At 53.2% G+C, this 24,496-nt stretch overlaps 1 protein-coding gene and 1 long non-coding RNA gene across 4 annotated transcripts; both read right to left on the bottom strand.

Annotated features, from left to right (window-relative positions):
• Positions 1-1,504: 1,504 nt before the first annotated feature.
• UNC5CL (unc-5 family C-terminal like) lies at positions 1,505-15,680 on the bottom strand. Of its 3 annotated transcripts, none has more exons than XM_053222844.1 (10): positions 15,299-15,680; positions 11,118-11,176; positions 7,030-7,475; positions 6,207-6,507; positions 5,227-5,489; positions 4,499-4,600; positions 4,178-4,245; positions 3,245-3,345; positions 2,986-3,099; positions 1,505-1,857 (listed from the first exon to the last, which is right to left on the bottom strand). In XM_053222844.1, the coding sequence occupies exons 1-10, from the start codon at positions 15,419-15,421 to the stop codon at positions 1,653-1,655; spliced, it is 1,782 nt and encodes a 593-aa protein (XP_053078819.1). In that variant the 5' UTR covers positions 15,422-15,680; the 3' UTR covers positions 1,505-1,652. The 3 variants fall into 3 exon arrangements, with proteins under 3 accessions (XP_053078819.1, XP_053078820.1, XP_053078821.1); XM_053222845.1 differs by lacking the exon at positions 15,299-15,680 and adding an exon at positions 10,708-10,892 and having other exon boundaries at positions 11,118-11,618; XM_053222846.1 differs by lacking the exons at positions 11,118-11,176; positions 15,299-15,680 and adding an exon at positions 8,761-8,966.
• Positions 15,681-16,656: 976 nt separating this feature from the next.
• Positions 16,657-20,836, bottom strand: LOC128315639 (uncharacterized). Its single transcript, XR_008298617.1, has 3 exons — positions 20,495-20,836; positions 20,013-20,168; positions 16,657-18,518 (listed from the first exon to the last, which is right to left on the bottom strand). It is a non-coding gene; the product is annotated as an uncharacterized LOC128315639 (long non-coding RNA).
• Between the last annotated feature and the right edge of the window lie 3,660 nt (positions 20,837-24,496).

Below are 24,496 nucleotides of genomic sequence, written 5' to 3'. Positions count from 1 at the left end.
GACCCTCCCTGATTGACCATGCTGAACCTAGACGATATGCCTACCAGAAGCACAATCTACCAAATGCTTGCCTCTAAGCAGCCCCGACTGCTATAATCTGACAAATAAAACCATTCATACCCACATCCAAATTTATCAATCTGAGCAAAATACAGTTAGCAACAAAGAAACGAAATTTTCGTATTTTATTATTATACAATATTGTTTATCATAGAAAAAGCTTTAATATCTTTTCATTAAATACAAAAGCAAATTGCTAGTAGAGAGATTGCTTGCCTGCCCTAAAAAAAAAAAATTTAATACCTGTTTGCAAACAAAAACATTGCTAGAATGGAGTCAAATCCTTTGTTCTCTTTTCAGGACCCAGCCCACTGATCTCTTTTCTGTACAGTGTCTAACACATCGTAGGCACAGAATAAATATTTGTTGACTGAATGGCGTGTTCTTTAATCTCTATTGTTTATTTCCTGACCCTAAATTGGATCTTGACTCACAGGGTAAAATCCACACCCCACCCCCATTCCTAGGGTAGCCCAGTGTCCTTTCATTGCTTTTGATACATGACATTGGCCCAGAGACAATTGATACAGAGACATTGGCCCTGAGAGGAATGACTGAGGGTTTCCGAGGGTGAAGGAAACCCTCAAAGGCAGGCCCAGTGACTCGGTAGAGGCAAAGAGATGCTAAGACAGAGACTAACACACAGATTCAGGGATGCAGAGACTGCAGAAAATGGTGACAGCAAAATGGAACCAGAGACACTGAAAACTCACACAGTTCCAGATAAAGAAGTAAAAAGGTTGGGCACGAATGTTAATCTTGTAGTTTCTTGTCAGCATTGATGTTTTATGACAGAGATAATGGCAGAAAGAAAGGAAGACAAGGAAAGGATGGGAAGAGAGAGACACAAAGGAAGACAAAGGAGACAGGTGGACAGCCGGGCATGACTGACCTTGAACCCTCCCCGCACATCCATGCTCACTCTTGGCTCCTACTGTAAATCCAGCCACCATCACCCTCTATCCCCACTCAAAGACTGCTGAACCACTCTATGCTCATCCCAACCCTTTCTCCAGCATCCTCCATGAAGCCTTCTCCTGCTCCAGCCCACGCCCCGCTGCCTCCAGTCTCAGCTCCTAAAGCACGCCCACATCCCCTAACCCCAGGGCACTGCTGTTTTGGAAATAGCCTCTCATCCATGAGGGCATCTTGACTCCCACAAGAGAACTGAGGGTTTGTCAAGCTCCAAGCCCCATTTCCTCCATGCCAGGATTCCCCGTGATACCCAGTCTGATGCGGAGTATCACTAAGTGCGCAGCGAATCCTTGTGAACTGGCCAGTCCCCAAGGAGTGCCGACAGGGCAGCCTAACAGTCCACTGGGTCTATGCAACAGCTTCCTGGAGGCTGGCCATGCCAGGGCCATCTCCTGGGCTCCTGCGCCCCCTGCCGACCAGGATGGGACCCGTTCGCAGCACGAAGCTGGTCTCTAGGATCGCGCCCCTGGTCTCACGGCGGCCACAGCCACCGTCTGAGGGTTCTGATGAGGTCGGTGGGCGCGGCCAGAAGCAGCTGCCGCGCTCTCCCTCGGTGTCGGGGCCCCCAGGTGCCCAGAGTGCTGCGAGGAGGTCCCCACCCTGCCCCCTGGGAGCGCTCAGAGCTTCTCGTCCAGTTCCAAGCGCTGGTTCTCCTGGGCGCCCCCGCCACCGTGCGTCCCGCTCAGGTAGTTCTGGATGGCCGAGGCGCAGTCCAGCCGCTCCATGACGGTCATGAGGTAGTGCAGCTCCTGCAGGCTGCCGTTCTGCTCCTCAAACAGCTCCAGGATGGCTGCGGCTGGGCTGCGCTGGCAGGACAGGAACCTGGCGGGATGGGGGATGGGCGATGCACCGGAGCCAGATCCACCCCTCTCCCCCCCCCACCCCGCCCTCCAGCTCTGGCCCTCACCCTGCTCTTGCCTGCCTTCCAGGGCACCTGGGTGGTGGGAGGGCCCCGGACCTTGAGATCTGAGCTTGTCCTGGCTCAAAGGCTACTTCTCTCTAGGCCCCAGTCTCCTCCTCCTTCACCGAGGGCGGGCTCGGACGAGAGAATTGCCTCCAGCTCACATGGTCTGGCATTGCCTTCTCCATTTCCCCTCCCCCTCCCTCTCTCCCAGGCCACCACATCCTGCCCACCACTCGGGAAACAGCTGCTGGAAACCAGGCTTCACCATGACCCTCCCCTGCTCAAAAACCTTTCGGGGTCTCTTTCCAGTACCCACCAAACCCATACTCCAGACCCCCGGGCTCATCCATAGCTTGGCGTTGCCCTTTTCTTCTGACCTTTTCTCCCAGCCCCCATCCTTCTGTGGGCCCATCCCCTTCCCACCTTGCACACAGCACACTCACAAACAGTTGTGCTCTTCCCTCCACACAGATGGGTACTTGATAAACATGTAATAGGTAGGTGATTTTTAAACCCACTTTGCTTTCAGCTGGGTCCAGTCCTAGTCCCATCTCCTGGGTGAAGTCCTTCCTGACCACCACACTCACAGCCTGGGTTCTGGAGCTTAGCTCAGAATTGTTCTCCTACTGATTGCTGTTGACAGAGACCACGGTTGCATTGCCCCCTGCCCCCATTACTACTAACATGTATTGAATTAACATGTGCCAGGCACTCAGCTACATGCTTTATACACATTACCTTACGGTGTGCATTCTACCCCTCAGGGCACAGCATGTCCAGCACTCAGTATGTACCCAATGACTTATGCGTTAATTGATTCATTTTTAAATATTTATTGGGCACCTACTTATGGGCCAAGGCATCATTCTAGGTACTGAGGATACAGTAATAAATAGAGCTGCTCTATCATGGGGAACGGGGTGGGGAGTAGCCATTCTTGGACTTTTAGTTTGCTTCCTTATCTGTGCTGCAGTCCTCAAGGTGTCCTGACAGCCCCCGACCCCAGTTCACCCTCCTCTCCCATGCGCAGACCCCACTCTTCTTACCGGATTTTCATGCCGCAGAGCCCCAAGTGGGAGGCCAGTCGACGCCAGTCATTGCCCGTGATGCTGTTTGGCTCCAACAACATTTGCAGCTGCTCAAAGAGCTCTGGAGGCAGCCTGGGGCAGAGGGGGTCCTCAGAGAGGGGGATCAGAGAAACCCAGTCCGTTCCACACACCCTGAATTGTGTATGCGCCCTCTGTGGGCACTGGGGCAGGAATCTCAAAAGTCCCCCAGCCAGCAGCCCAGGCCACCCCACCTCACCTGTTGCATGGGGGTGGCTGAGAGGCAGGGGGTGGCACTGCCCAGGATTCTTCCTCTGATGCCTGGAATCTGAGGATTTCCATGTACTTGGTCTCCATGCCCTGAGCCAACAGAGGGTCAGGGAACCCGTTTAGGCATCGTGAGACATCCCCTGAATGAAACTAGGGAACCTGCCTCCATTCCCCATGTCCAGAGCTACTTTACCAGGAGACATCAGGACCCCCTACCCTCTGCTTCCCTGGCCCCAGAACTTTCACCTTTAAGTTTCCCTACTGAGTTCTTTGGGAGCTGAGACATGAAGACCAAACATGGTGCATCCTAACATACCAGGAGAAGTCTGGGTGAGGTCATAGGGCATGTCCCCTATTCCAAAAATAGGGACCCTAAACTCAGGCACATGTGTCTCCTTCCCCCCAGCCCTTGGTTCCTCCTTGCAGGGGACAACCTGAGAGCTATCTGCTTACTCTCCACCAAGATACCACCATGGTTCCCCAAAGATTCTCAACCCTGACTTCTTCAAACCTTCCCCCTTCGGAGAGTCAGATATTTAACTCCCATCCCACCTACTCGAGATCCTCTCCCTGGTCGCTCTTCTCACTGAAGATACACAACATCATCTCTTAGATGCATATACTCAGCCTAGAAAGAAACCACTTCTCCTGGATGCCCAAGTCCCTCTGGGCCAAGAGAAGAGGTTCATCCAGGGTTTGGTTCTTTTACCCTCCTACTGGATTCATACATGGATAGACAAGAGAGAGTCAGGGAATAGAGGGTAGCTTGGAGGCCAGGTGGTCTAAGCCCCTGGAAGAATGCCAACCACCTGCTGAATTATGTGATTGGGGCCATACTTACTGGGCACCAGACCCCTCGCCCACTTTGCCCAGGACTCCTCCAGGCCCTGCCCTTCCCCTCTGCCCCTCAGCTCCAACTCACGTCCTGGAAGGTATGCATGGTGACAATGATCTCATTGGTAAGCGCTGAGCAGTCCTCATTCTCATTGGCTACAAAGAGGAGAGGACATGGCAGGCATGAGAGGGAAAGGCCCAGTGCAAGACAGCAGGGGAAGTGAAAGGGACTCCACAGTAAGGCTTTGGAAATCTGAAGACATTGGGCAGGACCTTCCATCTTTCTCTCCTCAAAGATCAGTTGTGGCTCCTCGCCTTTTAGAGAAGGTCTGCACGGAGGCCTGACCAAATGGGGAGCCACAGAGGGGCGAGGGGAAGGGGCGGGGAGGGGACAGGGCCCCTGAACTACCTGCTTTCCTCCGGAAGCAGAAGGAACGGAAGGGGCACTTTCCATGCCAGATGTGGAGATGGGGAACCAGCTGGCAACTGCTCTCATCCACGTTCTCCCAACCTGGGGAGGAGGCAGAGCGGAGGGCCTCAGAAAGTGGAGTCTTCCACAAGTGTTTGGAGGAGTCCTATTCTGTGCAGGGTACTGTGGGGAGGGATGAGTAGGGAGCGAAAGCAGGAGGGGGTCTCAAGTGGATGGGAGTCCTCAGAGCCTGGCCAGGACCCTGCGAGCAGCCTTCCCTAGCACCACACACCTCCCACAGGCACACAGCGCACAGGCCTCCCGCCTCCCACTGAGCAGCCACGCATCTGTCCACAAACCACACAGACATCCCAGGCCCCGTGAGCAAGTGCACCAGCAGGTGCCACAGAGGAAGGAGGGCAGAGAAGACTAGGACTCCTCCTTAGATACCGGGCCCCCAGCCAGGTGGGACAATAAAAGCCTCCCCTCCCCTTGCCCCACCCCTGGATCATCCTATCCTCCCATGGAGGGGCCAGGGCTGAATGGGCCACAGAGGGTGGGAGTGGGCAAAGCCTGGGGCTCCTGGAGGCAGCCACAGAAACCAGGGGTCCCCTGGAAGCTGTTGCCTGCCCAGGAGTCTCCGAAAGAACCTTGAGGGTCCCAGATTTCTACCCAGGGGGAGGTCCAGACCCCTCCCTCTAGTGCCCCCCCGAAGCCCCCTCCCTCACCCTCAGAGATGTACTTGAGCTTCAGGCACTGGTCCCCTCGGGCCCCCGTGAAGTCGAAGAGCTGGCAGGGCCCGCGCAGGCGCCCACCGTGGGGCTGCTCGTTGGCCATGGCCCACTGCAGGGCGCAGGGCGTGTTGTTGAGAAAGTAGATGCGCAGCTGCAGGTGGGACTGTCCTGGCACCAACGGCGAGCAGAACACAGCCAGCTGCAGCCACTTGCGGGCTTCCCGGCCCGCAGGCGCCTCCAGCACACAGGTGTAGAGGCTGCAGAGAAAGACGGTGACAGGAGAGGCTGGGACCCTGGTGCACCTGCCGCCAGGATCCTCCTGCGCGAGGATCCAAGGAGAGCGGCGTGGGGCGTGGACAGGGAGGAAGTGGCAAGGAGTCAGGCAGGTGGGGGGATTAAAAGTGAGTCAGGTCACTTTTAATGGGGAGCATCACCGAATGGGGAGAAGAGCCATCAAGCGTCCTCCAGCACGAGAGAGAGGAGAGGTGGGCTCCAGGGCCACTATGCTTCCCAGGGGACCCACACACACAGCTGGCCCTGCTCTGCGCAGGGGTGGGAAGGAGCGGCAGAAGGGCCAGTGGTTCTAGAAAGACAGAGCTGAGGACAGACATGCGATGGGAGGGGGTCTTCGAAAACTGGAGAGGACAGGCGGCCCTGGACAGTTCAGGGACAGTCTTGAACAGGGGCACAGGGTAGAAACAGTTTTAGAGAGACAAAGGTGGGGATGGGTCAGGCCCCTTCCAGATGGAGGGCTGGGGTTGTGGTTGCAGGCAGGCAGAGAAACTACAGCAGGTTGCTAATCCTTTGAGTGAGACAAGCTGCCCTACCCACTAGGACAGAGGGACCAGGAAGGGACACCGGGCGATAAGGGATTTGTGGGGCATCTGGAACAGATCAAGGGGCAATTCCATACAGAGAGATGGGGGTGAGGCAGACAGAGAACACAGGCAGGAAGACTGGGCCGACAGGCCTACCTGAAGTGAGAGAGGCGGATGCGACACTCGTCCCTGGACGTGTGGGCCCCTGGCTGCCCTAGGGGCCTCCAGACCTTGGCATCGAGCAGGGTCGTGTTGCTGCTGTAAGTGCGTGCATGGCGGGGCTGCTGGGCACAGTGCTTGAACGTGAGGGTGCAAGGCTGCAGGAAGGAGGCCCCGTGGGGGCCACATGCTACCACAGGGCTCACCAGCCCCTGGGCTCGGGACAACAACGGGGCATCCAACAAGTCCCACACCAGGATCAGCGATACCCGCTCCTGGCGGCCCACAGCCACAGCACCTGGGGAGAATAAGCGTTGAGACAGGCCTGGCAGGCAGGCACCCCGCCACCCCAGAATGGGCCAGGCCACAGCGGGAGGGGAGGTGGGACAGGAGCCAAAGAGAGAGGGTGCCTCGCAGGGCACTGGGCGAGGCAGTGTGGAAGGAGAGAAAGACTGTGAGCCGGCTTGCGGTGTAAGCCTCAGCAAGCCACCCTCCTTCCTTCCAGGGATGCCGCCAGCCCAGTGGGGGCCTGTGGGAGTTTGCAAATTTGCAAAAGGTGCTCTTGCTCCAGACACTCTCCTTGATGGAGAATTGTCATAACACACCGTTCGTTACTACCAGGCACTCTACTTCCACCTGTCAGGAAGCTGTCATAAAAATATGTAATCTATCCATCTTTGGAGTCAATAAAGCCATACTAAAAATATAAACAATTTTCAAAATTATGGCGATGTCTACGAATGATGCTCCCTTAGGCGCGATGCCCTTGTACAATGCGCAACAAACAACTATATGCTGAGAAGGGAGAGGGTGCTGTTACCTGGCGGGATGAGCAGAGAGATGCCCATATCCCGGAGCATCAGGCAGCCACCGCGGTGATCCACCTCTCGAGCCGAAAACACCAACAGCTTGTGCATCAGCTGACGGACAACGGTCTGGCCTTGAGTGGGTGTATGCAGTTCCTGGTAGAAGGCAGCCATTTCCGGCAGTGTGGCTGGCGGGCACTGCCTTGGGGACTCATTTTCTGGTAGAGGAGTGGGATGGGACACTGGCTCCTCTTGGTTATCCAGCTTCCAAAAGGCCCCCAGCAGCCAGCGAGGACAGTGCCATCGGAGGCACTGGACCAGAAGGAGGGCACTCGCCACCGGGACTCCCACCAGCAGTAGGAACTGGGCAGGTTGGAAGGAGCACTCATGGGAGCACATCCACCTGGTCATTTGATGCTGCCAGCCCCCGTGCACCCCTGTGCCAGCCAAAGCCAAGAACCTGGAGGACAAAAGAGGTCAGTGCCAGGTAAACCTTTGTAACATCATGGAGGCCAAGACTTGGCCCCCAAGTGGCTGCGATGAGGGAGCAAATTGTCTTCATTGTAGTGACTCCTCCATCAAATCCTTTAACGGGACCTCACCTATCTGCATCTTACTCAAGAACCTACCGTCGCTCCCCATGGCCTATTATGTCAAATTAGACTCCTCTGAGGCAGAAAGAGCTTGGGTTTGGAGTTACATGATGTAAATTCAAATGCCGCCTTGGTCACTGGCTGAGAGAGTTTGCCGTATTGCTTAATGTGCCGTAGTTTCTGCATATGTCAGAATATCCATCTTGATCTTTACAGAAAAATCTTTAAGGGGGAAAGCAAGTTACGGAGAAGTAGACATCCTCCGATCTCGTTAATGTAGGTAACAGAACTATATACAAGTATAGATACATATTTATGGGTGTATACATGTCAATTACGGAGAAAGGTCTGGGGCAGTGCTATGCAGTAAAAACGATGTAAGCCACAAATGTAATTTTAAACTTTCTAGGGACATTAAAAAGGCCAAAAAGCAAAAACCAGGAGGAATTAATTTTAATAATAGATTTTATGTAACCCAATATATTCAAAACATCATCATTTTGAGAGGAAATCAATACAAAATTATTGCATTAGTTTTCATTCTGTTTTCATACTAGGTCTCTGAAATCCCTGTGTATTTTACACTTCCAGCACATCGCAGTTGGGACGTACTCTAGTTCATGTGCTCAGCAGCCACACATGCTGGTGACTCCTGTCTTGGGCAACGCAGGGCTGAGAGGATACACCCCCAAACTATTCCCACCCATCACTACTGAAAGAGACAGGAAATTGAGAGGGTGGAAGGTGGAAAGTAGGACCGTCCGTTTTCTCGAACTCTTTTCTTCTGTATTTGAATTTTCCACCCCAAGCCTTTTATATTAACTTTGTCATTCTTTTTAAGAGCTATCCAAAGCAAAAAAATAATTACCTCTGAGAGCAGAGCGATTGTGAGGATAGCACGAGATCACGTGAAAAGCATTTGTAGATGACAAAGCACTGGCCCAAATAGTTTTCTTTCTTCATGCCTCCACCCTCCACCCCCCCCCCCCCACACCTGCTACCAGAAAGGTCTGAAGGCGGTCACAGGGATATGTGAAATATGATAGGGGTAACAAAGTCAAAAGTGGAAGCAAAAAGAGAAAGAAAAACACAAGTGGGAGCCTCCAGTGAGACTGGACTGAGGCCAGGCCAAAGCACACACTGCCTGCTCACCTGGTTACCAGCGGGGGGCCTCAGACTGGAACCTGGCCCTTCCAGCAGCCTCCCCCATAAGGATGCCACACCTTCCTTCGGGGGGTCCTCCAGGGTCTACCACCTCTCGCTCATACTTTCCCGCTTCCTCCCTTGATTTCCAGCACCCTGCACTCCTGCCAGGCTGTGCGCCTCCCACCTGTCTAGTTCCAACCTCTTGGCCCTTGCTCCCTCCCGCTCTTCTCCCCACCTGCCTCTTCCACCCACCTGGACCCCCCTCCTGCTCCACAGCACCTCCCCCCCGGCTCACCCACCCTTGACAGTCTCACCCCTCGGAATTTTCTCCCTGCTGTCATCCCACCTTATTGAGCAACCCTTGACTACATGCTGTCACGCGTGGTTTTCCCACCCCCTCCGGGCTGGTGCTCAGAACACGTGGAGCACACACTGCGGGAAGTTCAGTCGTGACAAAGATGACGTCTTACGCGGAGCTTCTGAGGGAATGTGACTCATTCACTCTGCCGCTGAGTTCTGTGAGATATAGGGCCTCTTTCAAAGTCCTCGGGATCCCCGGGGTTGATTCACTAGGGTCTGCGCTAGAAAGGCTTCTGGCATCCATTCATCTCCAGCCCCTTCACTCACACCCAGACCCGGCGCTCAGGCCTTGCCCCAAGACACCACCAGCTCCTCCCTTGCCCTCCTTCTTCCTTCCTTCCTCAGGGCCCACGAAACCCAAGCCCCTTTCCTTAGGTTCTCCCAGACAGGGGAAGAAATTCATCTGTATCCTCAGGCTTAGGACTGGGGTGGGACCTATTCCCCGCCGCCCCACACCCGTGTCCTCATCGAAAACGTAGCCAGGGAGGAAGGTGTGACGTTGTTCCTTTTGCCTTAAAACTCAACCTTGCAGAAAAAGTGCCCCAGCCAAGCCTCTTGCAGGGCACACAAGTCAAGTGGATGAGCTGGCAGGACCCCCCCATCTGGTGGGAAAGGGGGGTTGGAGCAGTCAGCCTCCCTTTATGGTGCATCCGTTCCTTTTGGTTCTTTGACATTAAAGATAATTGGAATTATAACTGCGCTAGTAACAGCTAACTTTTATGGAGCTTTGCTCTACGCCACCGTGTTAGAGCGCTCTGTGGGGCCTAACTCATTTGATCCTCACAGTGGTCTGTGAGCTAGGTGTTATTTTTATCTCCATGTCATAGATAAGGAAGCCAAGTTTTCTCCCCACGGTGAGGATGTATGAGGGGTTATTAAGCTACAAGCGAAGGCAGAGGGAAGGATGAACAGGGATGACAGCGGTGTTCCAGAAACACTACCTCTCTCTCCAGGCCCCTTCTTTTTCCCCAGGGTCTCTCTTCCTTTGCACTTCGAGATGACAGGAAGTTGCAAGAGCAAGAAACGCAAATAAAGTAAAAATAAATAAAAACACCGAACGGTATAACCTCGGCTCCATAGGGAGTGATATCCCTACCGCCCCCTGCCCACAAAGGCACCCGTGGCAGGTGATGGGCTAGCTAGCATGAAAGAAAAGAGGGACTCTGCTTTGTTTCTGTAGCAACAACCTTCCTGGAGCCTCCAAGGACCAGAGTCCAAACCCCCTCCACCCCATTGGGTGACGCAGCAGAATCTCCTTGTCTAGCCTGCCAACCTGGAAGAGTTGGCATATTCCTCCCTAAAGCCTAGAGGGGCCTCTCATGGGGAGCCCACTCATTAACTCTCCCCCAGCTCAGCCACCTTTCCCCCAGGCTCACAGCTCTCCAAGCTGCTAGGCCCACACTCCATCAGCCCCCTAACCCCAAGAGGAGGTAGGCCTGAATCTGCAGCAGGGTAACCAGCTAGATGTAGCCTGGACCTTCCCGACCCCCTGACTCCTTAGTACCCGTGTCTCCAGTTTGTCTTGCTCCTGCCCCCAGCTCATCCCAGGTAGCAGGTCCCCAAGATAAGGGTCCTCTAGAATGCTGCCCTCACCTGTCTCTAGGGAGTTGCCTCCTCCAGCACGAAGATCTGGGCTCCTGCTGCAAAGCTTTTCTCACGTCCTTCGAGGAAATTCTCAACCCTTCTCCCACATCACTGGCTTTTACCATGCCCACTCAAGCCCTGATAGATCTCGTTATTGAAGCATGTAAAAAGTACCAGGATGGATGAGTCCAAACCTGTCACGGGCAACATTCTTTCAGCGTAGTATACATTTCCATAGTGCATACAACTACCTCTCGGGTCCTCACGCCCATTGGACATTTGCCCTCTCCCCTCTCCTCCTCCAGTGGAGGCTCTCCACACTGGCAGGGCTGGCTCAGATGGCCTGGCTCCTCCCTTGTACCCCAGATGGCTCCATTGCAATGCCCACCCCATGTCTATCTGCCCCAGGGGGTGCTCACCTTACTGTGTGGGTGCTCCCAGAGGCCCCCCTGCTCATCCAGGAATAGCAGTTCCTTGTCTGGAAACAGAGCAGTCAGTCAGACTCTGTCACCGGGCCAGCAGACAAGTGGAGGTGGGCGGGGAATCCGGGCAGGAGTGGCCCGGAGCTTCCCGGCAAAGTCCTCCCTCCCAGTGACCTAAAGAGGGGTGGGGGAATCTGTCCCTGTCTATTGGCAAAGTCCAGCCAAGGCAGGGGAGTGGAGTAGCTGAGGATCCCAGAAGTCAGAGGTCTTAATAGTCTGGGTCTGGGAGGGAGGAGACAGAGAAAGAGAAAACCTGGGGACAGGTGAACCCCTCCCTACAATGCCCTCTGCTGGTGAGTGGCTGCCCCAGCCAGAGGCTATTGAACTGACAGCCGGCAGAAGGTAAGAGGAGGGACCCCTAACAGGAGCTTCTCAAACTATAGTGTGCACACAAACCACATGAGGCATTGGGTTAAAACATGGGTCCCGATCCCATAGGTCTGAGCCAGAGCCCGAGATTCTGCATCTCTAAAAAGCTCCCAGGTGATGCCAATGCTGCTGGTCCAGAGCTTAGACCTTGTCTAGTTCCACCCTTTCCTGCACAGAGATGACAGAGGAGGCACTGAGAGGGTTAACGACTCACAAGGTGCTGGCAGCACTGGGTGTTCCCCTATCTGCTCCCTGCCCACACTCAGAGTTGGCAGGGACACTGCACTTGGGGGAGAGCTGTCTTTGGGCTATTTGCCAACCTGAGTCCTTTCATAGAAATTCTGCCTGGGAAAGATAGTGCCACTGGAATGAAGGATCCCTGTGAAGATGGATAGATTTTTGTTGTTGTTGTTGTTGTTGTTGTTGTTGTTGTTTTCAGCTGTTTGCTCTAGTACTCTTAGCTCCTGGTACAGCCTGGTCCATAGCAGGTATTTAAGAAAGACTTGTTGAGGGGCTCCTGGGTGGCTCAGTTAAGCCTCTGGCTCTTGACTTCAGCTCAGCTCATGATCTCATGGTTCATGAGTTCGAGCCCTGTATCGGGCTCTGCGCTGGTAAGTGCGGCCCCTGCTTGGGATTCTCTCTCTGCCCCTCCCCTGCTCGTGTGCTCTGTCTCTCTCTCAATCTCTCTCAAAATAAATAAATGAACTTGAAAGAAAGAAAGAAAGAAAGAAAGAAAGAAAGAAAGAAAGAAAGAAAGAAAGAAAGAAAGAAAGAAAGAAAAAGAAAGAAAGAAAGAAAGAAAGAAAGAAAGAAAGAAAGAAAGAAAACAAAGGCAGACTTGTGGAATGAATGTGTAGACCAGCTCAAAGAGAATGTGTTTTGGGGCCAGTCTACTGACACTGAACACAGGTGACTCACTTGTCCACTGTATAATCTTAGGCAAGTTACCCAACCCCTCTGAGCCTCCTTTCCCTTGTTTGTCAAATGCAGGCAATAATATCTACCTCGTGAGGAATAAACATGGTCATTATTGAGCTAATAACTGTAAAATGCTCACCCCAAAATGGGTGCTCCATGAGCGGCAACTCTTGTCACCGAGGGCTGGCCTCCTGCAGTTGGGGACCATGGTGAGCTCCCCAGCACACCCCTGCCCCAATTATCTCATAGAAAATAAGTAACCGCCACTGATTTCATCTCAGTTAATGATTCTCCAGCCTCCTGTCCCCTACTGCAACCCCCTCCCCTCCACCACCTTCCCCAAGGTAGAAGAGAGAGGATGGGGTAAACTCCTCCCAGGGGTGCCCAGGTCCCCAGAGTGGAGAGATGGGGCAAAGGAGCAATGGCGAGCAGCCAACCTGGGAAGGGGACCTCATGAGTAAAGGACTAGCAAAGGAGACGTGCTTGGAATTTTATAGCTATGAAAAGGGTAGGTGTTAGTCTTTGCTGGACAAAGCTCTGTCTGAGTCACACAGGAGGCTGCTTTCTCCTCTGAGTCATGATGTTGTAGGGATTTGTGAAAATCCGTCAAGCTAGAGTTCTGAGAGGGGAAGGCCCATGCCAACTAGGCTATAACCTGTGTCCATATATCATGAACTCCTTTCCAAAGCTGATGCTTGCCCCCCTTGGGGATAATCCCAGTTACAGGAAAGTCCTGGGGAAATCTGAGGGTCTGCACCACCCGTGGACACAAAGCCAGCTCATGGAATGTGCACACCACAGGTTTCAAAAGTCTTGTAGCCTGAGGCTGAGCCCGCCCAGAAGTCCGGGTGTCACAGAGCCAAAGCCTCAACCCTTCCATCAAGGGGACCACTCCAGAGGCCAAGTCTAGTAGACCAGCGGGGGCTCTGCTAAATGAAACCCTTCAGGACCATGCAGGCAGCCAGCCTTCCATACACCCCAGCCAATGCCACCACCCTGTCATTGGAGAAAGGCAGACCAGATGGGAGCCTCACTCCGCCCTTCTCCCGTCCCCCACCCTCCTCTGCCTTGCACACAACATATAGCATCGAGCACTTGGCCTGAGAAGTGTGCTGCCTGAGGTAAGGGGAACACAGGCCTGGGAATGAGGAGGCATCGGGAGGGTGGAGAACAGGATTTCTCCTGATGGGGGAGGGTGCGGGAGGCACCTCCAGCACTGAACAGAAAAACAGAAAGAGGGAGACAGCAAGAGACAGGAAGGCAGAAGATGAACAAATGGACAGTGAGGACCAGAGGAATATAAATAGAGATGCACAGGTGGGCGGGCTAGTCAGCCCTGTGTCCGGAACCTCCAGGACATGGACAGGGGCCCTTGACAGGAAAAGATGGAGTAGGCAGTCACTCCAGGACACTGAGAATGATATGGATGGGGGTCTTGGCTGGAGGAGGGTCTGTACACAACTCCACATTCAAATGAGTATGGCAGCTTTTCAAAGACCAGGCCGTTGCTTCCTTGAGATGTCAGGCCACAGGAAAGCTGGGCGCTTATGTTTGTGGCTCCCGTCCCTCTGGAAGGGGAGAGGTGGAGGAGGGACCTCCCCAGCCCCTGAAGGGCAGGCGAGACGGAAACCTTCAGAGAAAGGAGCCCGGTGTCACTCGGCTGAGTGTGAATTCCGGCAGCAGCTCAGGCTGGGTGGGCCTCCCCAAGTCTGCCAGTCTGGTATATCGAGATAAGCCTGGGGGCGGATGGGCTGGCCGGTTCTTGACTAGTAAAGACCCCCAGGGATCCCTGGCTCCTGCCTTTCTGAACATAGTTGGTTACATCAGCTTGACTGAATTCAGTATTAAGGCACCATCCCTGTGAAGGGCCTGCTATGTACCTGACCGAGTGCCACCCACTATGGGAGGCAGGAGGGACGGTCATACATGGACCTGAACTCTAGGAGTCAGATACGTGCTGGGGGAAGGGAGCCTTTCACTCAGAAGCGGTTATCAATACGGGACGGTATCCTCTGTGTGCCAGATGAGTGGTGTGGAAAAAACAAGTCCACTGAAGCCAGAGAAAGGGCCCGGTGTGGGCTCACAGGAGCCGAAAGGAGCTGGCCCAAGGTGGGGAGAATGGCCTCTGTGACTAGACGTCCTGTGAGGGGGCTCTGGCCAGGAAATAGCATCGGGTAGGAGGTGGAGACAGGCAAGCAGACACAGGGAAAGGACTGAGGGGGAGGCCCATCACCAGTGTGTCATCTGCCGTCCTAGATTTGGTCTCCATGAGGAGAATGCAGCCTCAAGGAACCATCTTTGTGGCTCTTCCCCACCTGGGGCCCATCCTGGTCTGGTTGCTCACCCGTCGAACGTCTGGTTGGTACGACAGCCCAAAGAAGCCACCCTGGTGCCCACCCCACAAGGTCTTGATGGCAGGGTGGATAACCATCTACTTCGTCATAGGGTGAGCACCCATTTCGCATACCATGGGCCCTGTACCCGAGCTACTGCTGTATCCTGGTCTCCAAAGGGATAGCACGCGCCATCTGAACGCTTAAGTGGGGTGGGGGGAGGGGGTCCCCTCTGCACCTGCCTAGGATTCCAGCCAGCCTTCTTCTTCCCCCTCTCCAAGTTTCCCCATTGCCTCCCCCACCTCACCATGCCCGGCTCCCCCCACCACCTCCTCGCTGGCCCTCAAGTGATGCATTGACACTCTTGTACCCATAGCAGCCCACAGGGTTTCCTTTGGGAAACCAAGAGACCTTATGCCCAAGGGCTCCCTTCCTTTGCCATGGAACACCCTCCCTCTGAGTGTCCTGCCACCATCTCTCTGCAGCTATGCCTCCTACCTGGTGTGGAAGGACCTGGGAGGGGGCTTTGGGAGGCCCCTGGTCCTGCCTCTTGGCCTCTATGCTGTGCAGCTTGCCATCAGCTGGACTGTCCTGATTCTCTTTTTCGTAGCCCGCACCCATGGTCTGGTAAGGCACGCCGTGTTTGTCCGTGGAAGTAGCGTAGGAGCAGGTGAGACGACTGGGGCCCCCAGAGCAGATAGCACAAGAGACCAATGCAGGACAGGCAGGTAGTGGGTGGGCACACTTCTCTGAGCTCTGGCCGAGTGCCCAGACCTCAGGAACTTGGCTCACTGGGTCTGGGGTGCAGAAAGGTTGAGGGCTCAGTTCTCAGGGCAGCCTGCCTGACTGCCCTGACCCCACTGCTCACTCCCACCCCCCCTCCAGGCCCTGCTGCACCTGCTGCTGCTCTATGGGCTGGTGGTGAGCACAGCGTTGATCTGGCATCCCGTCAACAAGCTGGCTGCCGTGCTCCTGCTGCCTTACCTGGCCTGGCTCACCGTGACCGCTTCCATCGCCTACCGCCTGTGGAGGGACAGCCTCTGTCCAAGCCAGCAGCCTCAGCCCAGTGGGGAGAAGAGCGACTGAGGCACCAGGGACAGGAGAGGAGGGAGGATGGCCAGGGTAGGGGTAGAAGAGAATGGCAAGGAGGGCTGTGGAGCTATTCTGGAGAGAGGGAAGGTGGGGGGCCAGGGAGCGATGAATCCCTAGAGACGACTCGGCCCAGGGTGGTCACCGTCCCGGGTCCCCTGGTGCCAATTTTCATTCCGATTTCAGAAATGGGAAGAAAGGGAAGAAACTTATTTTACACTTAATATGAATTAACTAATCCTGCACTAATAAATTAATTTAGTGATATCAATTAATAAGATCCTTTACTAACTTTGAGGGTATGATGTGAAGTGCATATCTGGGTACACAATGTCTAGGGTCGTAGGGCAGGGGTTGCATCATCCGCACCTCTGCGGGAATGAACGCAGGAATGTGTGCACGGGGAGGGAAAAGTGGGTACCCAGTCACGGTTCCACTCACACACCCTCCTGCATCAAGCTAAGTCTTTTAGGACTTAGATTTTCAGCTGCTGGGAACACAAAATCTTTATGATAAGTTCTATAAAAGCAAAACAGAAAAGTAAATAAAGTCAAAAAAAGGATACCAATTATAAATGCCAGGTTTATATAATACATCTTATTATAGAATAGTTTAATTTTATTTAATTTAATTTTATTTTTTTAATCTTTCTTTATTTTTGAGAGAGAGAGAGTGCAAGCAGGGTAGGGACAGAAAGAGAAACAAAGAATCTAAAGCAGGCTCCAGGCTCTGAGCTGTCAGCACAGAGCCCGACGCAGGGCTCGAACTCACGAACCGCCAGATCATGACCTGAGTCGAAGTCAGTGGCTTAACCGACTGAGCCACCCAGGCGCCCCTATTTCATTGTATTTTAGTTAATATATATTAATAATAATATTATAGTATGTATAACATATACCACATGACGTTATGGTTATTATAATATTATACAATATATTATATTATACATTATATATGTCATATTAAGACCTTATGTGATCATCTCTGTTCAGGTGGGTTATAGATCATTTTTCACTTTTGTTTTCATATACTTTTTTACTATTAATTTTCAAAACCAATTAATGACTATTGTAATAAGAAAAAACATTAAGAAAAAGAGATGAATGCCTCAGAGTTAATGAGTGATTTCAGCAGGGACTTCTTGTCCAGACTTCTCTTGTCCCACATCTTCTCATTGGCTTCTTTATTTTCATCTATTCCTTTTTTATTTTTCGTCTCTTCCCTCCTATTGTTTTCTTCTCCTCTTGTTTCTTTTTTTTTTAATTGATGAAGACCTTTGAACTTTATTTTTTTAATGTTTATTTATTTATTTTGGGAGAGAGAGAGCGATAGAGAGTGAGCAGGGGAGGGGCAAGGAGAGGGAGACAGAGAATCCCAAAGCAGGCTCTGCACTGTCAGCACGGAGCCCAATGCAGGGCTCGAACTCACAAACCGTGAGATCATGACCTGTGCTGAAATCGAGTCAGGCTCTTAACCAACTGAACCACCCAGGTGCCCTTTCTCCTCTTATTTCAAGGCCCTGGTGGCAGCAAGGAGTGAGTGTCCCTGGGGTTGTCTCTCCAAATTCCAAACAAGGTCAGCTGGAAGGCCCAGATGCCTTGCATAGGAACTTCTGAAAGCATTGACCAGTCTCTCCAGGGATGGACCTGGGCATCAGTGTTTTTCAAACTCTCCAGGGTCTCCTGCCGCTCTCCTGCTGAGTGCATAGCAGAGCCATTTGGGAGTTTATGAAAAACGCATATTCCTTAGACCCCACCCATGACCTAAGAATCAGGTGGGCTGATTTGCGGTGGGCTCCAGGCATCTTTAGATCTAACAAGAGCCAGCACTTGTGTCTGCTCTCTCTAAAATGTGAGAGCTCCACGTATGGGTGGTGTCTCAGGGCTGTGTTTCTGGGAGCTGAGTTCTGGGTGGAGAACCAGCCGTGACCTGTCAGGCGAGGGCGAAGGACCACATCGGGGAGAAGCCAGAAGGACTTCACATTCGAGGAGACTGGCTCTTTCTGGAGCTCACCAGAGGAGAACAAGCAAGAAGGAAGCCGCATCCTTCCTCCTCCCCCCAGAAAGGGCATGCTGTGCCCCACCAGAAGTGTCAGGCACCTGTGCTCCTGGAAGGCACACACAGTGTCCCACCCCCCTTTGTGTCCCCAGCCCCCGTGCAGCACAGGGCACGGAGCAGGTCTTCATGTGTGTTATTGATTGGATAAATATACACTCTGTCTGTCCCCTTAAAAGAAAATGCTGACCAGAACGTCACCCACACCTGCGAGGCGACTCTGGACCCATTGAAAATGCCTGTGTTTGGGGAAGGGAACGGTATTCATAGTTTCTGAAGCTTCTCAGGTGGCTCTAATGTTCTGCCTGACTGAAACGGAAGCCAGAGTGTGGTTCTCAAAGTGTGGCCCAGTGACCTCTGGGGGCGGTTGTCGAAGGCCGGCTCCAGACCCACCGGAATCAGATCATCTTGGGGAACAAAGGCAGAGGGTGACATGGTTTGCAGTTCTGGCCACGGAGACAGGCCAGCCTGGGTGTGGATACTGACCATCATTTATGAACCGGTAACCTGCGCAACTTACCTCACTGTCCGTGCTTCGTTTTTCTCAGCTGTGCGAAGGGGCCCTCATAGAACCCTCGGGAAGAAGAGAGGCGGTGATGAGTACAAAGTCGTCTGACACAGAGGAAGTGCTTCAGAAATGTTAGCTTTTTAGGTGGGGACCCCAAGGGTCGCATGTTTACCAAGCACACGTGGTTCTGATTCCCACCACAGTTGGAGACCTATCTTGCTCCAAAACCCTGGCAATATTTCCCAAACTTCCCCAGAGCCAGGAGAGCAAGTGACCTCCTCTTCAGGCCTGTGGGCTAGCCTGACCAGTGTCACACGCACAAAATGACTGCCTTTTTAGGTCACGCATTCAGGTGGATTTTGTCTTCACCTCCGTCAAATTTCCTAAAGCTGCTTTTAGTTGAACGTATAACTTCATTTATACGTGGAACTGTTGGAGACATAGAAACGTAACCATAAATACCGATTGAGAACATCGCCTGGGTTCTCATCCCCGCTCTGTTATCGCCGTGTGACCTTAGACAAGTGAACGCCCCAGAATTATTTCTCATTGTCATCATCTCATATAGACAGTACAAATATCAGCTACGAATTTTATTTGTGTTGCCAGCTACTTCTAGAAGTTTAACTGATCCTCCAAGAAGAGGAGAGTCCATCCAAGCCGACTGCATGACCTCCCCCTCCCCAGTGCAAGTCGACCCACAAACCCAGGCGTCCAGATACCTCCAGTTTTGGACACTCCGCTCTAGAAGAAAGCTGGATTTGGGTGGCGTCCCAAGCCCTGGAGTAACAAGACTGCCCGATAGGATGAGCCAGTCTCAGAGGCTTCCTGGCTTTGAGCAGAAACAGCCAGAAAGGGCAGGACTCCAACATCAAACTCTGATCCTCTGTCCTCGAAGTCACCCTTAAGATTCCTTTCTGCACTGCTCCTTTGCTCCTGGGTGAGTGCCTTTAATCCCTCACTCTCCTAATCTGTCTGGACCCCTCGACCTCACCCTACCCCACCTCCCGGTTCTGAGCACACACTGCCCTTGGCCCCTCCTAGACCACCAGAGTTACCTAGAGTTGTGCCTGAACAGGGTCAGAGTTTCCTCATGTCTCTGCTAGACGTGTCCTGGGATCCCACCATCCCAAACATGTGTGTGTGCATCTCTGTCCCTGAGTGGTGTTTTTCCATTTGCCTCTGAGTGGGCACATGGTATGTGAGTATGAGTGGCGGGGTGGGGGGCAGGGGGGAGGGGGAGATGAGCTCCTCCAGGGCTGTGCAGATCCCGCCCTTCCCCCCAGTATCTGGAGAGGTGGGGAGCTGCACCAGGTAAAACAGCAACCCCAGGAGAAGGTACGTCTCTTTCTACTCTATCTCCGCCCCCTCCTTTGCTCCCCGGAATGGCACGTTCTTCCTCCCTTTGCCAAGTCGGCAGAATGGAGACACCCAGAGGCGAGGTGAGGCAGGGAGACCAATAGGTGTATGTCTGTCCAGTGGACAAAAGTTTGGTCAGCCTGGTTTGGAAGGGGCGGAGTGCAGGAAGTGTTTGCTCTGTGCATCTCTGGCCCCCCTTACCTATGGGCAGGCAGAGGCGATGCCCTGGTGGCAGCGTAAGGCCCCCTGAGTGTTGTCAGGCTTGGGCCAGGGCTCCAAAGTCTTCCTTTGTGGTGGCCACATCCATCCCATCCCCTGCACCCCAAGCCAAGTTTCAGAGGCCTCTTTCTTGTAGTTCTGGAAAACAGGCACAACACCCTGATTGTTTTAAGTACTTACTGTTGATCAATAAGTACAGGGCCGGGAGAAGCCCTCTTTGTCACACCAGGCGCCTCATTCATCCCTCCACTGTCTTTCTTTCCAAGATCCCCCAGCGCACCCAGAAATTATCTGCCCACAGGACAACCAAAAACTCCCCTGTCCCCTTAAGCTGCACCTGCTTCACCCGTTGAGCATTGGAAGCGCTGAAATTCTCCTCTCAAACACTGATTAAGTTTATTGCTTCCCCCAGTAGGTTCTTCGGCCCTGCAAACACCCCTTCAAAGAGGAACACTATTAGTCACCTTAATATGCGTGGTTGTTATCAGATCACTTTCCTCAAAGGCTCAAAGCGGCCGCAGGAGCCGGGCGATGCCGGGAGTGGCTGCTGGAATGGAGGACCACGGTGACCAGGACTAAAGTCCCCAGGAGCAGCGTGTTCTGCAAGGCGAGACAAGCGTTGTGTCCTGCAACAGGAGGATACTGAAACCCCTGCCCTGCCTGGTGATTCTAGTGTCTTCTCTGCTCTCAGCCTTAGACCTCTGGGAGACCCTTGGGCCCCCTCCCCCAACCTGGCCGGAGCTCCAGACACCCTGTGTTTACGTCAACAGAGCGGTTGCTGGAGGGTGCAGGCTTCTGCCCGCCAGGGGGGTGTCTGGTGCCGGCAGCCCGTTGTTTGTGTACCTCGTCTCGGTAGTGACCGAGAGACGGGCACGCCCGGGCTGGGTCTCTGGGGCAACGCGCTGTTGGGGTCCCAGCTGTCCCTGCACATAAAGCACCCACTCCATCAACGCGCTCCCAAGGTGTCTTCTTTCACAAAGTGAGAATTTAAACCTTCCCCTGGTGAGGCTTCTATTTTCCACTAGCCCCCTCCTGGCCTCTACTCCCTTCCCAGCGAGGGCAGCGAGGCAGCAGACTGAGACCCAAGGAAGAGCTGTGCCTGGTCCTGTCTCCTACTCCTCAGCCACCTCCAGAGCCCCTGAATTTTTTCTGAAATGACCCTGGGAAAAGGGACAGGGAGAGGCAGCCTGCGGCTCACCTTGGGCCAAATCCGGCTCCTTCCAGTCACTGCCACCTGGAGTGAAGGGGGCTGAGGTCTGCAGGGACAGATCGCAAGAATTCCTTTTTTGGTTTCCATCCCCATTCACCAGCTGCTTTGTCTCTGCACCTATACCCCCTACACACACACACACACACACGCGCGCGCGCACACGCACACACAGATACACCCCCCGCATAGACACACACGTGCACATGTACCCCTCCTATACCAACTGCTTCCAGAGCCCAATCTCCCTGAAGAACACTTTCTTCCCCCTGGTCCCCTTCTTGCCCCGCCTTCCTCAGAGCCTGACCTCAGGGGTCCTGGTATCAGTAGGGACTGAATGTTGAAGGAGCAACAATGTGACTCTGGCAGCACAGCACGTAGCTCAGCTATCACTAGCTGCATGACCTTGGCCAAGTCACTTAAGCTCTCTGGTCTCAATTTCCTCACCCGTAAAATGAAGATAACAGTAGCACCTACCCTAACATCCTAGTGAGGAATAAATGGGGTAATGACATGACCTACTTAGACCAGTGTCAGGCCCCCAGGAAAGGGCCATGCTAGTGTGAGCTCTCACTGTTACTGAATCCCAGGCAGCAAAACACACTGGGAAAAGCCTAGAACTTGGAGGCTGGGTTCAAATTCCAGCACCCCACACACAGGCCTCTATGGTGATCTTGAACTAAATAACCTATTTCCCAGTCTCCTCCCCTGCAGGAGGGGCAAATGGATAGAAACCTACTGAATTGAAGAGTGTTAACAGGGGGGTTGGGGACCGCCTGCCCTAAAGAATATCCTGGCAGCTGCAGGACGTGGAGCCAAGCTCCTGGCACCTGATCTCCAGATTAGTGGCTGCCTTCTGGGGCCTGCAGGGGAAACTGGTCCGACTTGGAAAGGAGAGCCAGGGACCAGCCAGGAACCAGGCCCCCAGGAGGTGCCATATATAGCCACACTAGCTCAGAGGGCTTCTAAGGATGGCGGGTAGGGGCAGGGGCCAGAATGGAGCAGTGGAAAAGGAAGCTGTCAGTTATCAGTGCAGGGGAAGGCCCAGGGTGCTCTCCCAAGTGTCAAAGGAAAAACTGTATGTGGGTGTGGTGGGAGCAAGGGGTCCCCTCTTCAGAAAGGGACCAGCCTGGGTCCACCTCTGCATCAGCTCTACCATCACTCAGGGAATTTGCACCACACTGTTATTTTCACCCCGCAGGTCTTTGGGAGCCAGCCCTGTCTCTTCTCATTTGCATCTGTTTGACCATCCTGGAATAGAGAACAGTAACTTAGCTGGCATCACTGAGGCCCAGAAATGCTTAGTGGCTTGGCCAAGATCACACAGTGAATCAAAGCTGAGATGGGGGCATGGATATGAACTTTGTCCCCTCTCCCAATCCTGATACACGACAGCCAAAGTAGGAGACTCTGTCCTCAAGGGGGAAGTCTTCCCCACAGGGGGAATAAGGCGCTGGAAAAAAAATCCCTCCTCCTCGCTTCCCTCCCCCCAGACCTTTGACCTCTCCTCGGTTACTCCAAGCCCCTCGCTGTAGCCGTGACCTGGAAGTGGAGAGGGACACACGCAGATGTTGATTAAGACATGTATTCATCAGAGGGGCGCCTGGGTGGCTCAGTCGGTTGAGCGTCTGACTTCGGCTCAGGTCATGATCTAGCAGTCCGTGAGTTCGAGCCCCGCATCGGGCTCTGTGCTCAGGGCCTGAGGCCTGCTTCGGATTCTGTGTCTCCCTCTCTCTGCCCCTTTCCCACTCATGCTCTGTCTCTCAGAAAATGAATAAAATGTTAAAAAAAAAAAAAAGACATATATTCATCAGAGCTGGCTGTGTGCAGTCCTGGGGATAAGAAGTATGCTCAGAGGACCCAGACTTAAATCCCTGTGTGATCTTGTGCAAATCACTTCACCTCCCTGAGCGGCAGGTCCCTACTTGCAAAACGAGGCCAATAATACCCGCCCGTGTGAGACTGGCGTGAGAACGGAATGAAACGATGCATGCTTGAGTGCCCCCCATGCAACGAGTCCTGCGAGCTCCCGGTGAGGCTGTACCTCCTGCGTCTCTGTGTTCTTGGTATTTCCTACAGTGCATGGCATGCAGGAGCCCTTGATAAGTGTTGGTCAAATAAGCGAAGGAAGTGAACCCTTCGCATTTAAATGGTGTGTGTGTGTGTGTGTGTGTGTGTGTGTGATGACCAGAATCGTAATAACGTGTGTTCGCCTTGTACCTGTGATCACTGCGTTTTCTTTGTGGACTCAGGCACTACCACTACCACCCTGTTTTACACCCCCAGAAAAACAATCTCTGCACAAGTGCTTTTCAGTAATCAGCCGATCAGGTCGGGTGACCATAGGGTTGATTGTCGATACCAGAGCGCTATGGGGAGTGGATGGGGCATGAGTAGTAACTATACCTGGACAGCAGGTAGAAATTATGACCATCCAGGCAAACCACAATGCTTGGGCATCTTACAGGGCACTGTGCTGCTCAGGATTCTCTGGGAAGAGAACCCCCAATACTCCAAACTGACCTGACTCCTATTGTCTAGTCAGACTGTGGAAAGGTACGCTCCCTTTCCACCACCACCACCCAGCCCCACTTGGAGCATCGTTCTGACCAGTGCCCAGTGTTCTCAGTTTCCTCACTTTCAACCTCTAGGTGACCGTGACCCCAGCCTTCCACTGCCCTGAGAATGTCCTAGAGTATTTGCAGTGCTCCAAACATGAATGCCTGTGGCCCCTGCTAAGCATCCATGATATGAATCTGCAAAAAGGTATCTGTCCATCTTCCAATGCTATTTCAGCTCAGGGATTTTTCTAGGGGGCCCCAGGTCTCTCATTACTTTCAATAGGCTTAGAACTGGTCCCTCTGCTTCTGCTTTTTGGTCTATCTTCAACCAAGCAGCCTGGCTGATCCTGTAAAAATATAAGTCAGACCATGTTCTCATGTGTTCAAAGACAGGGGCTTCCCATATCACTCAGAGAAAAAGTCAAGGCCCTTAGAGTAGCCCATAAGGTCGCACCTATCTCGCCCACACTTATCTCTCTGGCCTCATCTCCCAGGACTCTCCAGTCGCCCAGGTGTCCTTGCTTGTTCCGCAAACACACAAGGAACGCTGCCTCCCCAGGGCCTTGGCACCGGCTCTTCCTCCCCTTGGAACACTTTCCCCTTAGATATCCATATGATTATTCCCTTCACAACCTTCAGCTCTTAGTTGTTTCCTTTTCAAAGTGCTTCCCTGGCCACTCTATAAAAATACAACCTCA

This window comes from Acinonyx jubatus, chromosome B2, assembly GCF_027475565.1.
Source record: "Acinonyx jubatus isolate Ajub_Pintada_27869175 chromosome B2, VMU_Ajub_asm_v1.0, whole genome shotgun sequence".
In the NCBI taxonomy this organism is placed as follows: domain Eukaryota; kingdom Metazoa; phylum Chordata; class Mammalia; order Carnivora; family Felidae; genus Acinonyx; species Acinonyx jubatus.
Note: the sequence above shows the minus strand (reverse complement) of the source record. Positions and strands in the feature narration are given on the sequence as shown.